The sequence below is a fragment of the Bactrocera tryoni genome, chromosome 1 (genome assembly GCF_016617805.1).
Source record: "Bactrocera tryoni isolate S06 chromosome 1, CSIRO_BtryS06_freeze2, whole genome shotgun sequence".
Classification (NCBI taxonomy): Eukaryota; Metazoa; Arthropoda; class Insecta; order Diptera; family Tephritidae; genus Bactrocera; species Bactrocera tryoni.
The window spans coordinates 65,221,908-65,234,301 of NC_052499.1; the positions used below are offsets into that span (position 1 = coordinate 65,221,908).

The following is a 12,394-nucleotide window of genomic DNA, read 5'->3' on the forward strand; positions in this document are numbered from 1 at the left end:
AAATCTTTGCTTTTTAATTTTGATTTTTGGGATAAAATAGATTTGAAAGATTTGTCTGCTCTATTCTGTTGTTGATGTAGGGACATAATCATATTTAGGCGTGCCGAGTTGGTAGTTCTTGGTCTGATAGGAATTAGGGTTAGTTAACAGTAGTTTTGAGAGTACTTCTTTTCAAGCGACTGCAAGGCGTCGAGGATCTTCGCCCACTAACATTACCCCAATAGCTTTTCTGTCGCCAGTAGTCGGAAGCAATAGCCGCTCGTTCTTGCCTGCGTTGAAAACCAGAATCACCAACTACTATTCGACCTTTCTCTGATTTTTATATGAAACCTAACCTCTCCCGACTAAAATAAGATAATCCATTTTGCTAGTTGGTTCGAGTTGGTCATAAGTCGTAAGTCAATACGTCAAAATATGAACGATTAATCAATAAAACGAAGGCAGTCGTTGTGACTTTTGACAGTCAGTACTAAGAACGTCATAAACCCAAACTCTTCTTAAGTTTTGGTTCATGGCAGTGACAGAAAACATTATCGAAGTATTTTTGGAAGATTGCTAGTGAGCTTACAGTCCTTGGCAGGTTGAAAATCCGGGCAGTTAATTAAACCCTACTGTCATATGATACATGAACGAACGTGGTACTTATTATTACTACTTACCGATCCACACTGGGTTAGATCCTCTAAATAACAGCCCTTGATTGGAATATGTTGTTGTAACTGTAGAGAGATAGATAGATATGTTGTAGCTGTAATCCCCCAACAGTAATTATTTTTTGAACAAATCGTTAAATTTATTTTTGTATTGACAAAGTGCTTTAAGAATTAAAAATAAGTTTGTATTAACATTTAACATGTACAGATAGATATAAACATAAATAATATTCACGTAAACAATTCCAAGCTGAATTAATTTTTGTTAATGCCAGTTAACTCTTTAAGGTTGTTTATCAAATACTTATTGTATTCCTTGTAATCCAATGGTGCGACAGATTGAACTGTCAGCTTATTACGTTGCATGTCCTGAAAAATAAAAATAAAAAACAAAAAATACATAATAAAAAAAAACGAATAGCCGCGTTGTACTTACACCAAACTGTTCCACTTTGCTGCGCAATTTAAATATATACGAATTGAAGTTAATTGATGAGAGCACATCTTCACCTTCTGGAGGATTGTTCTCGAGTAGGTCACCGATTTCCTGTGACGAACGCTTCAACAGTTGTTCAGCCACTTCGCTGAAGCAAGTAACCCAACGATTTGATGTCCAATCGCCAATGCTCATCTGACATGGCGAAACCAAAACATTTAGACAATGAAATATACAACACTAGCAAAATTAAAGAAACTCACATTAATTAGTAGCCTGTATTTGAAGTTTGGGAAGACGGCATTACAACGCTCGCAACGATAATGTCCGTTATTCTCGTCGATAACCTTCTTGTTGCAATCCGCTTGCGGACATGCCTTGTAGAATGCATTCTGACATTTAACTATATGCACAACAGCTTTGCATTGGAAATAATCTGGCTTGTCACCAGAGCCCAAATTCCGGCTGCGTGCCTCGTGAAACGTTAACCACTCGGTGCTATAACCACCGCCAGCACCACCGGTTCTAAATTTTAAAAGTTACACTATGTAAATAAAACAAATTAAAGTAATTTTCACCAACAACAAACCTGGTGGAAATCATATTTGAAATGTGTTCACCGCCGCCGTTATCGAACCAGCCACGAAGCTTATGACCTTCCGGTATGTCTGGGTTTATTTTCATAACCGAGCCACTGCCCATGCTTATACTTTTACCGCCATTAAATTCAGTCACGCGTGCACCTTTAACTAAAATCACTGGTTGCACGTAGCCATCGAAGTTAACCGCATCTTCGCCCCATAATGTTAAATTCACCTAAAAATTAACAAGGTTACTTACATAACTATATTTTATTATTTCAGCTTACAGCAGCATTGCTGGAGTCAACCAGTGTCAGTTCACGTTTTTTGAATTCCTTATTGGTAGTGCGAGAGGTAAATGTTTGTAGTTCACCAACGTCTTTGCAAATACCAATCGTATCTAGAAAAAAAAATGTGAAGTGTATTTTATCAATAGTTTCGCACAGTGCAACTTACCGACACTCGTACGCGCCTCTAGGTTCGCTAATTGAGATATAGGAACTAAATCGTATTTAATTTCCGGTATATCATTGTCGTCTTCCTCGCATTCTTGGATTTGAGTTTCACCAGTTAGTGTCATTTCATAGTCATTTTTCAACGTGGTAAACTGTTTGTTAGCAGGCTTCAGTTGGCATTTCGATATATAGTAAACGCGGTCAACTTCAATTATATCATAATATTTCTCAGCTTGTTCACGGAACGCGGTTGCGCGTATCTCTCCAGATTCATCCATTAAATCCATGCTAAAAAGTTTACCTTCGCCCTTTGCATTACTCCAGGTGCGCATTGGACCTTTTGCCGTAACACGCGCCTTAATAACCCATTTATTCTGGTATGGACTTAAGCTAGAGATAGGATGAGTAAGACCCGCGGTCAATGATTGGTTCAGAGTGTTGTTATTATTGTTGTTGTAAAGAGATGGCTTGGTATCAGCTTTCTTTGCAGCACTTGTTGCCGTAGGTTTCGTAGCAGCATTACTGTTGTTTGCACTCGCTTTACTTTGTGCTGCGGCTTCTTCGGTATACGAGACTGGTGTACCTATCTTTTTACCAACTTCAGTCCCCGGATTCAATACACTCAATTCAAGTATTATGAGCACACGCCTAAAAAAATAATTTTTTAAATAAGGCTTAAGACACAAGTTGATACACATACTTTCCGGCATCTTTGCCGTTGACCACCGATGTTATATATTTGTCAACTCGCACTATAGTATATTCCGAGAGTTTGCCTTCCGCATGCAAATGATTGAGTTGAGTTGCTAACATGGAATAACTGTTGATAAATTTTCCATCTGAAATAAGTAGACGCAAACGATCGGTTTCGCCGCCGGTAATTTTCTTTGTTCCCAGAATTTGCAAAACAGGCTTTTCTACTTCCTCGCCTCGCATAATGCGCTAAAAAAAGTTTAATAAAATTAAATACATTTGCAAATATGTATCAATGCATTTTCTTTTATTTCACAATGTTGGAAGAGAACTTTTACCTCTATAACGCCGGTGGATAAAGAAGCTATGCCTGTCATATTTTACTATATATTTTTTTAATTTAATGAACAAAAAGCTAACTTCAATTATTTTCAATTGTATTTTACTTTACGAAAAATTTCTCAAATATACGTAGTCTTACAGGAATTTACAATGTTTTTTGCAACCTCAGTACAAATATTCGCAGACGCTGTCAATCGATTTTAAAACAGGCGGGAATATGCACCCAGTATTCACTATAGAATGTACTAAAAGTAATGAAATGTGCGCATTAAGGAGATTTGGGGTGATCATACTTAAATAAACATCATCAAACTAAATTTGTGAAAATGTGAGTACAAAATATAAAAACTACATTCATTCTTAAACAACTTTATATTTTTTTGTAATTTAAATATATAAAACTTGTTTCTGTTACCTTGTAAGAATAGGGTCACATATTAAGTTAAACAGTTGTTTTAGTTAATCAGTGGGGAATAATTTGAAAGATTACATTAGTCCCGCGAAAACTAAATAATCGGAAAAATGTTTTTTTCTCCTACAATAAAAGAACTTTTCCCATTTCATGGAACTTGGTTAGGGTCGTTTCCTCAATGCCTGTTTAACAACAATTTGTCAGTTAAGTTCAGTTAACTTAATCAAGACTCCTTCTTTTGGTGAAAAACCATTTTTTTAGCACTGTCAGTTAAGCAGTGCTGCTAACCAGACATTAAGAAAACGTATCTATTCTATATATTCACATTCTTCCTGCTGAACCATATGTTTAAATCTATCGTGACCGGCGGTAAATTCTGTGGATAAGAAGAAAGTAATATTTACTGAAAACAAAAGTAAATTTTTATACGATTAGAAATCTGTTGGCTGTTTTTTATAAATCGTAGAAATGGTAATTATTAATAATGATTTTATTGAATTATAATATTAATAAATCCTTTTACATTCCAGGCACGTAATGCTGAGAAAGCAATGTAAGTAATTTTCACTTTTAGCATGTATGTAAAAATATATTGGTCGTCTGTTTCGTTTTTAGGACCACATTGGCGCGTTGGCGCGCAGCTAAGGAAGCCGAATCTGGAGAAAAAGATAGACGACCGTACCTAGCTTCAGAGTGCACTAGTTTACCAAAATGTGAAAAATATCGCCTAGAGATCATTCGCGAAATATCTAAGAAGGTAGCCCAAATACAAAATGGTACGTCAATGTTTGTATTTAGTTAAAGTAAATGCTAAAGCAATTTTTACGTTTACAAATTTTAGCCGGTTTGGGAGAATTTCGGATACGAGATTTAAATGATGAAATAAATAAGCTACTGCGTGAAAAGCGACATTGGGAAAACCAAATTTCTGCTTTAGGTGGTCCTCATTATCGCCGTTATGGACCAAAGATGTTTGATGCGGAAGGACGTGAAGTTCCAGGAAATCGCGGTTATAAATATTTTGGTGCTGCTAAAGATCTACCCGGAGTGCGTGAACTCTTTGAACAAGAACCACCAGCACCACAGCGTAAAACACGTGCTGAGTTGATGAGAGATATAGATGCGGAATATTATGGTTATAGAGATGATGATGACGGGACTTTAATTCCGATGGAAGAGCGCATTGAACGTATAGCGATACAAAAAGCTCTTCAAGAATGGAAAGAGAAAATGGCACGGGATGGTCATGTTGATGAAGAAGAAGAAGAGGAAATATATGGTTCATTAAAGATGCCTGCTGATGACAACGACGATGATGCTGATGCACGTAAAACAGTATCAAATACTGAAGTTGGTAATGATCCTTTGGAACTGCTGGCACCCCGATTCACCGCACATGTTCCTGTACCAACGCAAAAAGATATTGAGGAAGCACTGTTGAAGAAACGAAAACAAGAACTACTGGAAAAATATGTGGGCAGTGAATAAAGTAATAGTATCTGTAACTACGCCTTATTACTTGAAAAGTAGTTATAGGAGTAATCTTATATTTTTATTAATGATTAAATAGTAAAATATATTTTATGCTTGAAGATTCTATTTTGAACAAAAGTCGATAAAGATTCAGTTAGGTTCCACTTCATGTGCTTAAAACCTATCCTATAGCTGCTTAGTTAAGCTTGTTTTGTTAAGATTTGGATAAGTAAAATTTATTTGCTTTCGAATATTTATTTGCTACACAAATATGACATGATCAGACCCACTAAACAAATTATAACAAAATAAAACTTTTGTTTTGTGGATCCCCGTTGTTTTTCCCTTTTTTAAAGTTGGCATTACTTTTTGGTAAATGTCATCGTTGTCAAACACGGAAATTCTTCTTCTTCTCCTCAAGTCAACAGCGCAGTAGAAGAAGAAAGGAAAAATTTGTCATTTCGCATTTGGTGTAAAGGAAAAAGTGTAATAGTGAAAAAAGGCTGCGACAAAGCAATTAATAGTGAAAATTTATATAAATTTATACGAAAACCGTGATCAATATGTTAGCGTTAATTAACAGAATACTGGATTGGTTTAAGAGCATTTTCTGGAAAGAAGAAATGGAACTGACGCTAGTTGGATTACAATATTCAGGCAAAACAACGTTCGTGAATGTTATTGCAGTGAGTATTTTGCGATAGTGCGTGTGCGAAATCATTTTCCAAACACCCACCCGTAATTCTAAACGCTTAAGTATTCGTTAATGCCCGCACAAATAATGTGCGTTTATAGTGACACCCTAAGGCAATCCCATTTTTCTTTTCGGTGTGCGAAAAAAGATCCCTTATGACCATCAACTAACGCCACTCCCCACCGAAATTTTTTCATTAAATATGCGTCTATTGCTCTCTATAGTATTTGCTGTTGCTTTGCGTCACTGCCCCCATAACAATCGTTATATACTTTGCAGCTATCAAACTACAAACATTCGAGCTATTGTTCTGTGATTTGTTTATATGTTTTTATTGTAATTCACACTTGTACTAATTATGACTGTAGATTAGCTTACTTTTGGCTTCTGCAAAACAGACAATGTGAAGCTAACGAAAATATAGATATGAAAGACGATTTTAATAGAAATCAATAAACTGTCATCTGATCGCACATGACTTCGGGCCCCCCTCTGCACTAAGACACAATTGCTTCTTTAACACGCACTTTTATTTGTACGGCTAAATTATATTTAATACACATATGTATGTATGCAAACAAAAAAGATACTGAAAAGAGCTATCAATTTGTCTACATATTAAATAGCATGCAGGAAATCAAATTAAACATTACATTGTAATACATATACATATGTATATATACATTTTGTTGATATAGGATTTGCTTTGTAATGTAATAACTTGTACGGTACAAAAACAAACAATAAAGTTTATTCCATTCTTAGTTTTATCCAGCGATTGGGGTAATAAACTTTTAAGTTTGCCAATGACTCATATAGTGTTGTTGCATTTGTTGGTGATAACATAATGCAGTAAATATAATCCATTGTGTATATGTAGACCTGTTTGTATTTAAATACTGATTGCACTGTTGATCTCAATTACCTACTTACAATATTGAAAATATTAATACCATATATGCATGATTGTACATATGTATATGTATACTTACATATTGAAACTATTGTTGTTGTTGCTTTTAGTTATACAAATATGTATGTCGTTTTATAATGTTTAATATTTTTCTTTGCAGTCTGGACAATTTGCCGAGGATATGATACCGACTGTTGGTTTCAATATGCGTAAAATCACCAAAGGCAATGTTACTATTAAAGTTTGGGATATCGGCGGGCAACCAAGATTCAGATCGATGTGGGAGCGATATTGTCGCGGTGTAAATGCTATTGTGTAAATACTCTATTGATTGTGATTTGTGAAAATATTCTGATAACTGTAACAAATATTTAACAAACTTAGATATATGGTGGATGCAGCTGACTTGGATAAAATGGAGGCATCTAGAAATGAATTGCATTCATTGCTAGATAAACCGCAGCTAGCGGGTATACCTGTGTTGGTGCTAGGTAATAAACGTGATCTTCCAGGTGCACTTGATGAAACCGGCCTAATTGAGCGAATGTAAGCGTAATTTATAAATTTAGAACCTATTTACAAATAGATGTTTTAACTTTTCAGGAACCTAGCAAGTATACAAGACAGAGAAATTTGTTGTTACAGCATTTCATGCAAGGAAAAGGACAACATCGACATAACGCTGCAATGGTTGATCGCACACTCAAAAAGCCAAAGCCGTTAGAAAATTATGCCTATAGTTTACTAGTGCTGTTGCTGTAGAAAGCAAAATTTATGTGGCGTGAGCATAATTATAAGACAATGAAAATACAAATAAATAACAATTAACAATTAAAACGAACAACAACAAGAAAATGATAAAAACCGTAGAAACTGCAAAACAATTAGGCATTTTAATTAAACAAAAAATAAAACCAAAAAAACATTCATTGCTACACTTTGTATGAATCAAATGAGATAAATGTATGCAGGTGTGATTACGCATGTTGATACACTAAATAGATAAACAATATATTCGTTTAAAGTGAATTGACAAAAATGAAATGTCAAAATTACGACTAAAGAAAACCATAATTTAGCTAAAAATACATTTCCAATCGTGCATTTGTGATTACGAACTACATCTTGAAAGCTTTATTCGAACAAGTTAAATTTATTTTGAAATTGAAAAAAGAAAAGTGTGGTAAAAAGTGGTTTTTGCACGTTTAGCTCATTTAGTACAAAAAAATTCAAATTCAACAGTAAAACAAATTTGTAAAATGTATCACAACAATATTATTGAATATGCACTGACCTGTATGTATGTCAAACTTTTAGTTTAAAACACATTTGTCCACTTTCAATGTCTCAATTCTTAAGTTTAGTCAAATCTAAACAGGAATAGTTTTCTAGCGCTCGGTGTGATTACAAAATATTATATATATAACTATATTATTTACATTTAAATGCTATATTTAGAAATTTCATTTATATTTACATATGTATGTATATTTTTAATTCGAATTTGTAGGCTACATTTTCTCTTATGAAAGTTCGCTAAGAACCTACCTTGTTGAGTACGCGTCTATATTGTTTTTTGATAACTATAATAAGCGCAAACTGGTGGTTAATAAAATAATTTTAACAAATGAAAATAAGCCAACTATAAACGCAAGACACTGAACGAAGTGCATTACTACACGTTTGATATCGAAATGTGAAACACAATTATTAAGCATTGTTTATTATATGTATTTAATCGAGTTATAAAAGGAAAACACAAAAAGATAACGCATGAAAACCTTTCTCATGTAAAATAAATATTTTCGTCTTTTCTTATTTAGCATATGTGTGTGTTTGTGCGTGTGTACACGGTTTGGAAAAAAGTGTGCACATCTTGTTGCCACACACGTTGAATTGGTTTAAATGATTTATTCATCAACATTTCCTAAATTTACACAAGGACTCATAGCATAGTGTTTAAAACATGAAAAGTTCTCAAAAGATAGTAATGCTTAGTAATAACAAAATAACAAAAAGAAGTAAATAAAAGTGTAAACAAAACGATTATATATGAACAATTCTAAGTAAAATAAAAAACTTTAAATAAAAACCACAATTGAGTTTACTCCATTTAATAAAACAAAAATAACGATTATTTACTAACTTTGTGACAAAGAAATATTTCTAATCACGGGTGTCAAGGATAATTTGTATTTTCTGAGTAGTGTATATTAATCTTGTCCCGAAGTTTGTAATCCACAGAAGGAAACACGTCGGGAACCCCATTACATATGTATATAGACAGAAGGAAACACGTCGGGAACCCTATAAAATATAAACATAAACGGTCAGCATGACGATTTGAGTTGATATAGCCATATCCGTCTGTCTGTGTATATGCAAATGAATCCCTCAGTTTATGAGATATTGATCTGAAATTTTGCACAAGTGCTTTTCTTCTGAAAAAGCTGGTTATTTATCGGAACTGCTGATATTGGATCACTATAGCATAATATTGAATAATTTCAGTTTAATATTAATTTATTCTAACGCATTGGATATTCTCGTTGATTTATTAGCTTTCCACGTGTCTTTTGCTGGTTTTTATAAGAATGTATTATAATGTAAAATTTGTAAAGGTAGGCAATTGGCATTTGACCTCTTCGTGAAACGATGTGCTGCATTATAATTAGACAGTCATAAATATCAAATAATTGAATAAAACTTAGTTGAAGTAATAAATATTTAATTTTAAAATTCGAAAATAAATCCAAAAAGTCAAGTGAAAATTTTAAGCCGATCAGTCCAGCCGTCTCAAAGAAATTTTGCTCACCGACTCTGAAAACAGCATTTCCGGAAAAACGCGTTTAAAGTGTTCACAAATATTTCCGAAACCATTTGTCGCATCAACTTATAATTTTCGAATAATATTTTCAAACATTCGATATATAAGCAAGAACAAGAAAAAAATTATTTTTTGAAATTTACAAGTATTTCTTAAGCTTATATAAAAAAATTTAAACCTAATGACAGTGAATGCAAATACATACATAAGTATGCTTTGTGAGTCACTTCTATGCCACCCATATAGCCAAGGCCTGCCAATATGAGTAAATTCAGGAAGCCAACAACTTTTTGATACAAACTGAATAGCATTTACAATTTACAACAGCCTTGCCTACGACATGTCTTTAAATCACTAATTATTTATGCAGGTAGCAGTGTAGCCACTGCCTGATTCCAAGAAATATTGAACTGCTTACACACTCACACAAATTGACTGGTGGCTGCTTTGTTCCTATGCAACGGGATGCGCTGGGCGATTTGTTTGTATGCATAACTTTGACTCAGCCAGTGAGCTCATAAATATTTTTCTAATGTTTAATGAAGGAATTTAGGTGTAAGGCATTTCCGTTCTGTGTTCGATTACCATAAATCTATGGATGTACATTTATTGCTTTTGAATTCTGCTACTTATTCCTTTTGAATGGGCAGTTTCTATTAATCTTTGTAACGTAGCGCGTGTCGTTTCTTCAAAACATTAGGAATGTGCACGTATAGTTTTGATAAATGTGCAGCATACACACTTGTTTAAATGCGATGAGCATACGCTAAGAGCTAATGAAGGATATCAAGCTAGACTCAATGTCTGCTAGAAAGTATTTTCAATACGAAAAGCGGTAATTATTTTCTATTTTCCAATCTTCGTGATGGCTGCGATAAAAACAACGTTTAAATTTTAATTTATGAGACCTTAAAGGATCTACCCATCTTCTACTATAAAAATAAACATTAAAATAAATTCTTACTTTTTATTAGGTAAATGTGCAGAAAAAAGGTATGATTCAGTTACACCAAACTTTCATAATTGAACCACACATAAAAAAACTTATAAAATATGCCATTTTAATTAAAATCTCAGCCTTAACATTTATACTTGACAATAAGCTAGGTAAGTGCAACATAAAAAAACATATACATATATGTAAAATTGTAAAAAATGATAATTATAGTTTACTTTGCTGAAGTAATTAAATGAATTACTTAAACCTTTGAGTACAAAGCTAATTGGTCAATGAGTCGATGTGAATTTTGTTAGATATACTCTCATCGTTGTATTCCAAGCGCGATTTAATCATTTTATTTTTTTCCGTTATTCTTGAATGAAATTCATTGCTATTTTTGATGCAGCTAAATGGTGTTCTCTTTATGCCATTTTCATTAGAGTCTTTTTGTTTTAATTTAAGTGATTTCATATTCATAGGCCCATTTTCCGAATTTTCAGATGCTACACGTTGCGGCGATATTTGCAATTCTTTTGTAATACGGCGTGTGGGTAATGGAATTTTTTCATTAGCGCGTGTGCGGCGCATACGTTTATGTGTAATTTTTCTAAATAGTTGACCTTGTCGATCGGGTTTGTTTGCTTCCACGACAGTCTTTTGATTATTTGAACTAGTTGAGCAAATACTATTATCACTCATGTCAAGCGAAAGTGTTGCTAATATGCTTTCTAACAGAACGCTTTCGGTAGTTTCATCGTCATCATCGTTGAACATTATAGGTGTTCGGTCAACACCAAATGTGGGCGAACGTGGATCAATCTCATCTTGTATAATTTTTGGTGTGCGTTGAAGTGAAACGGGCTTAGGTATTATAACATCTTCTTTTTCACTTAAAGACTTTTCTTTATAGGATTCTGAACATTCAACAACTTCTTCAATAGTGTCGATCTTTGTTTTTACTTCATAAGTAGTATTTTTAGGTGCAAAATCTATGCTATTACTAATTTTATCAATCGCATTAATGAATTCTTCTGCGGATACAATTTCTTCTGCATTTTTATTTGAAGGCAGTTCTATGCTAGGTTTCAATTTTAGGTCCTCCGATGTGATCGGTTGTGGTTGAGTGCCGGCAAATAAATCAGCAAATGTATCATCTAGGTTTAAAATTTTATCTTGCGAGTCGTCAAATGATATCGGCGTACGATTGAATTGGTAACCAGGTGAACGTGGATCGTTTAGGTTGTAGGAAAATCCTTTGAAGATTCTTTTACGCAGTTGTGCAACTGCACTCTCGGAATCACGATTCACTTCAACATTTTGTAAACCGACGGTGGTTTGATTTTTCGTCGAAAAAATCTATAAAAGAAGTGACGTATTTATTGTAATTACATATATTATTAACGGCTAGTTTAGCAATAATTACACTGATAGGTGTTCTGCACATATTTGGGGAACGTGGATCCTGTACATCATTAATTTCCTCATATTCAAATGTATTTTCCATGACAATCGGCACACATGATGACCCAGTTGGAACTATAGGTGTCTCTGGCAAATAAGTGCCCTCAATTTTCGTTTGTTTAGCGCCCATGATCAATTTGTTTCTTTGTTGAATAAATTGGCTTTGCTTATTTACTGTTTGTTGCCGATGAAAGGAAAATTATGAAAATATAGCGCGACTTTTTCGTTTTTCAAAATATAATGGCGGTTGTTTTAAGGCGAAGTTGGCTGCATTTTGGCAAAGAACAGATGTTAAAATAAGGCTGCCTGATCGCTTGTACGTCACTAGTTTGCTTTTCTTTAGGTATACGTGAAACTGTATAACAGTTTATGTTCTACAAACATACATTTATATATACATTTATATATACATATGTATATAGTATTTATGTAGATGCTACAAGTTGCCTTAATATGTAAGTAAGACATTATTACATACATACATATATAACAGAAATATTTTGAATAATAACAA

At 33.7% G+C, this 12,394-nt stretch overlaps 4 protein-coding genes across 4 annotated transcripts; 2 read left to right on the plus strand and 2 right to left on the minus strand.

The window, feature by feature from the left end:
• Window positions 1-816: 816 nt before the first annotated feature.
• On the minus strand, window positions 817-3,357 carry LOC120782742 (replication protein A 70 kDa DNA-binding subunit). The gene is made up of 8 exons (XM_040115175.1): window positions 3,157-3,357; window positions 2,826-3,067; window positions 2,127-2,773; window positions 1,958-2,070; window positions 1,679-1,905; window positions 1,353-1,614; window positions 1,090-1,284; window positions 817-1,022 (listed from the first exon to the last, which is right to left on the minus strand). The coding sequence occupies exons 1-8, from the start codon at window positions 3,193-3,195 to the stop codon at window positions 909-911; spliced, it is 1,839 nt and encodes a 612-aa protein (XP_039971109.1). The 5' UTR covers window positions 3,196-3,357; the 3' UTR covers window positions 817-908.
• A 586-nt stretch (window positions 3,358-3,943) lies between these two features.
• Window positions 3,944-5,152, plus strand: LOC120775580 (pre-mRNA-splicing factor ISY1 homolog). Its single transcript, XM_040105819.1, has 4 exons — window positions 3,944-4,043; window positions 4,103-4,125; window positions 4,188-4,348; window positions 4,414-5,152. The coding sequence occupies exons 1-4, from the start codon at window positions 4,041-4,043 to the stop codon at window positions 5,058-5,060; spliced, it is 834 nt and encodes a 277-aa protein (XP_039961753.1). The 5' UTR covers window positions 3,944-4,040; the 3' UTR covers window positions 5,061-5,152.
• A 327-nt stretch (window positions 5,153-5,479) lies between these two features.
• LOC120782621 (ADP-ribosylation factor-like protein 8) lies at window positions 5,480-8,750 on the plus strand. Its single transcript, XM_040114988.1, has 4 exons — window positions 5,480-5,731; window positions 6,813-6,967; window positions 7,037-7,198; window positions 7,256-8,750. The coding sequence occupies exons 1-4, from the start codon at window positions 5,609-5,611 to the stop codon at window positions 7,374-7,376; spliced, it is 561 nt and encodes a 186-aa protein (XP_039970922.1). The 5' UTR covers window positions 5,480-5,608; the 3' UTR covers window positions 7,377-8,750.
• Window positions 8,751-10,669: 1,919 nt separating this feature from the next.
• On the minus strand, window positions 10,670-12,116 carry LOC120766792. The gene is made up of 2 exons (XM_040092492.1): window positions 11,843-12,116; window positions 10,670-11,775 (listed from the first exon to the last, which is right to left on the minus strand). The coding sequence occupies exons 1-2, from the start codon at window positions 12,008-12,010 to the stop codon at window positions 10,699-10,701; spliced, it is 1,245 nt and encodes a 414-aa protein (XP_039948426.1). The 5' UTR covers window positions 12,011-12,116; the 3' UTR covers window positions 10,670-10,698.
• Between the last annotated feature and the right edge of the window lie 278 nt (window positions 12,117-12,394).

Excerpts from the sequence above, each read along its gene's own strand:
- LOC120766792 (XM_040092492.1), bottom strand. The coding sequence starts at position 12,010 with ATGGGCGCTAAACAAACGAAAATTGAGGGCACTTATTTGCCAGAGACA. Across the intron at positions 11,776-11,842 it reads TGTGCAGAACACCTATCAGT|ATTTTTTCGACGAAAAATCA; the intron begins GTAATTATTGCT and ends CTTCTTTTATAG.
- LOC120775580 (XM_040105819.1), top strand. Across the intron at positions 4,126-4,187 it reads CGTAATGCTGAGAAAGCAAT|GACCACATTGGCGCGTTGGC; the intron begins GTAAGTAATTTT and ends TTTCGTTTTTAG. Across the intron at positions 4,349-4,413 it reads GGTAGCCCAAATACAAAATG|CCGGTTTGGGAGAATTTCGG; the intron begins GTACGTCAATGT and ends TACAAATTTTAG.
- LOC120782621 (XM_040114988.1), top strand. The coding sequence starts at position 5,609 with ATGTTAGCGTTAATTAACAGAATACTGGATTGGTTTAAGAGCATTTTC. Across the intron at positions 5,732-6,812 it reads CGTTCGTGAATGTTATTGCA|TCTGGACAATTTGCCGAGGA; the intron begins GTGAGTATTTTG and ends TTTTCTTTGCAG. Across the intron at positions 7,199-7,255 it reads ACCGGCCTAATTGAGCGAAT|GAACCTAGCAAGTATACAAG; the intron begins GTAAGCGTAATT and ends TTAACTTTTCAG.
- LOC120782742 (XM_040115175.1), bottom strand. The coding sequence starts at position 3,195 with ATGACAGGCATAGCTTCTTTATCCACCGGCGTTATAGAG. Across the intron at positions 3,068-3,156 it reads TATCCACCGGCGTTATAGAG|CGCATTATGCGAGGCGAGGA; the intron begins GTAAAAGTTCTC and ends AACTTTTTTTAG. Across the intron at positions 2,071-2,126 it reads AGAGGCGCGTACGAGTGTCG|ATACGATTGGTATTTGCAAA; the intron begins GTAAGTTGCACT and ends TTTTTTTTCTAG.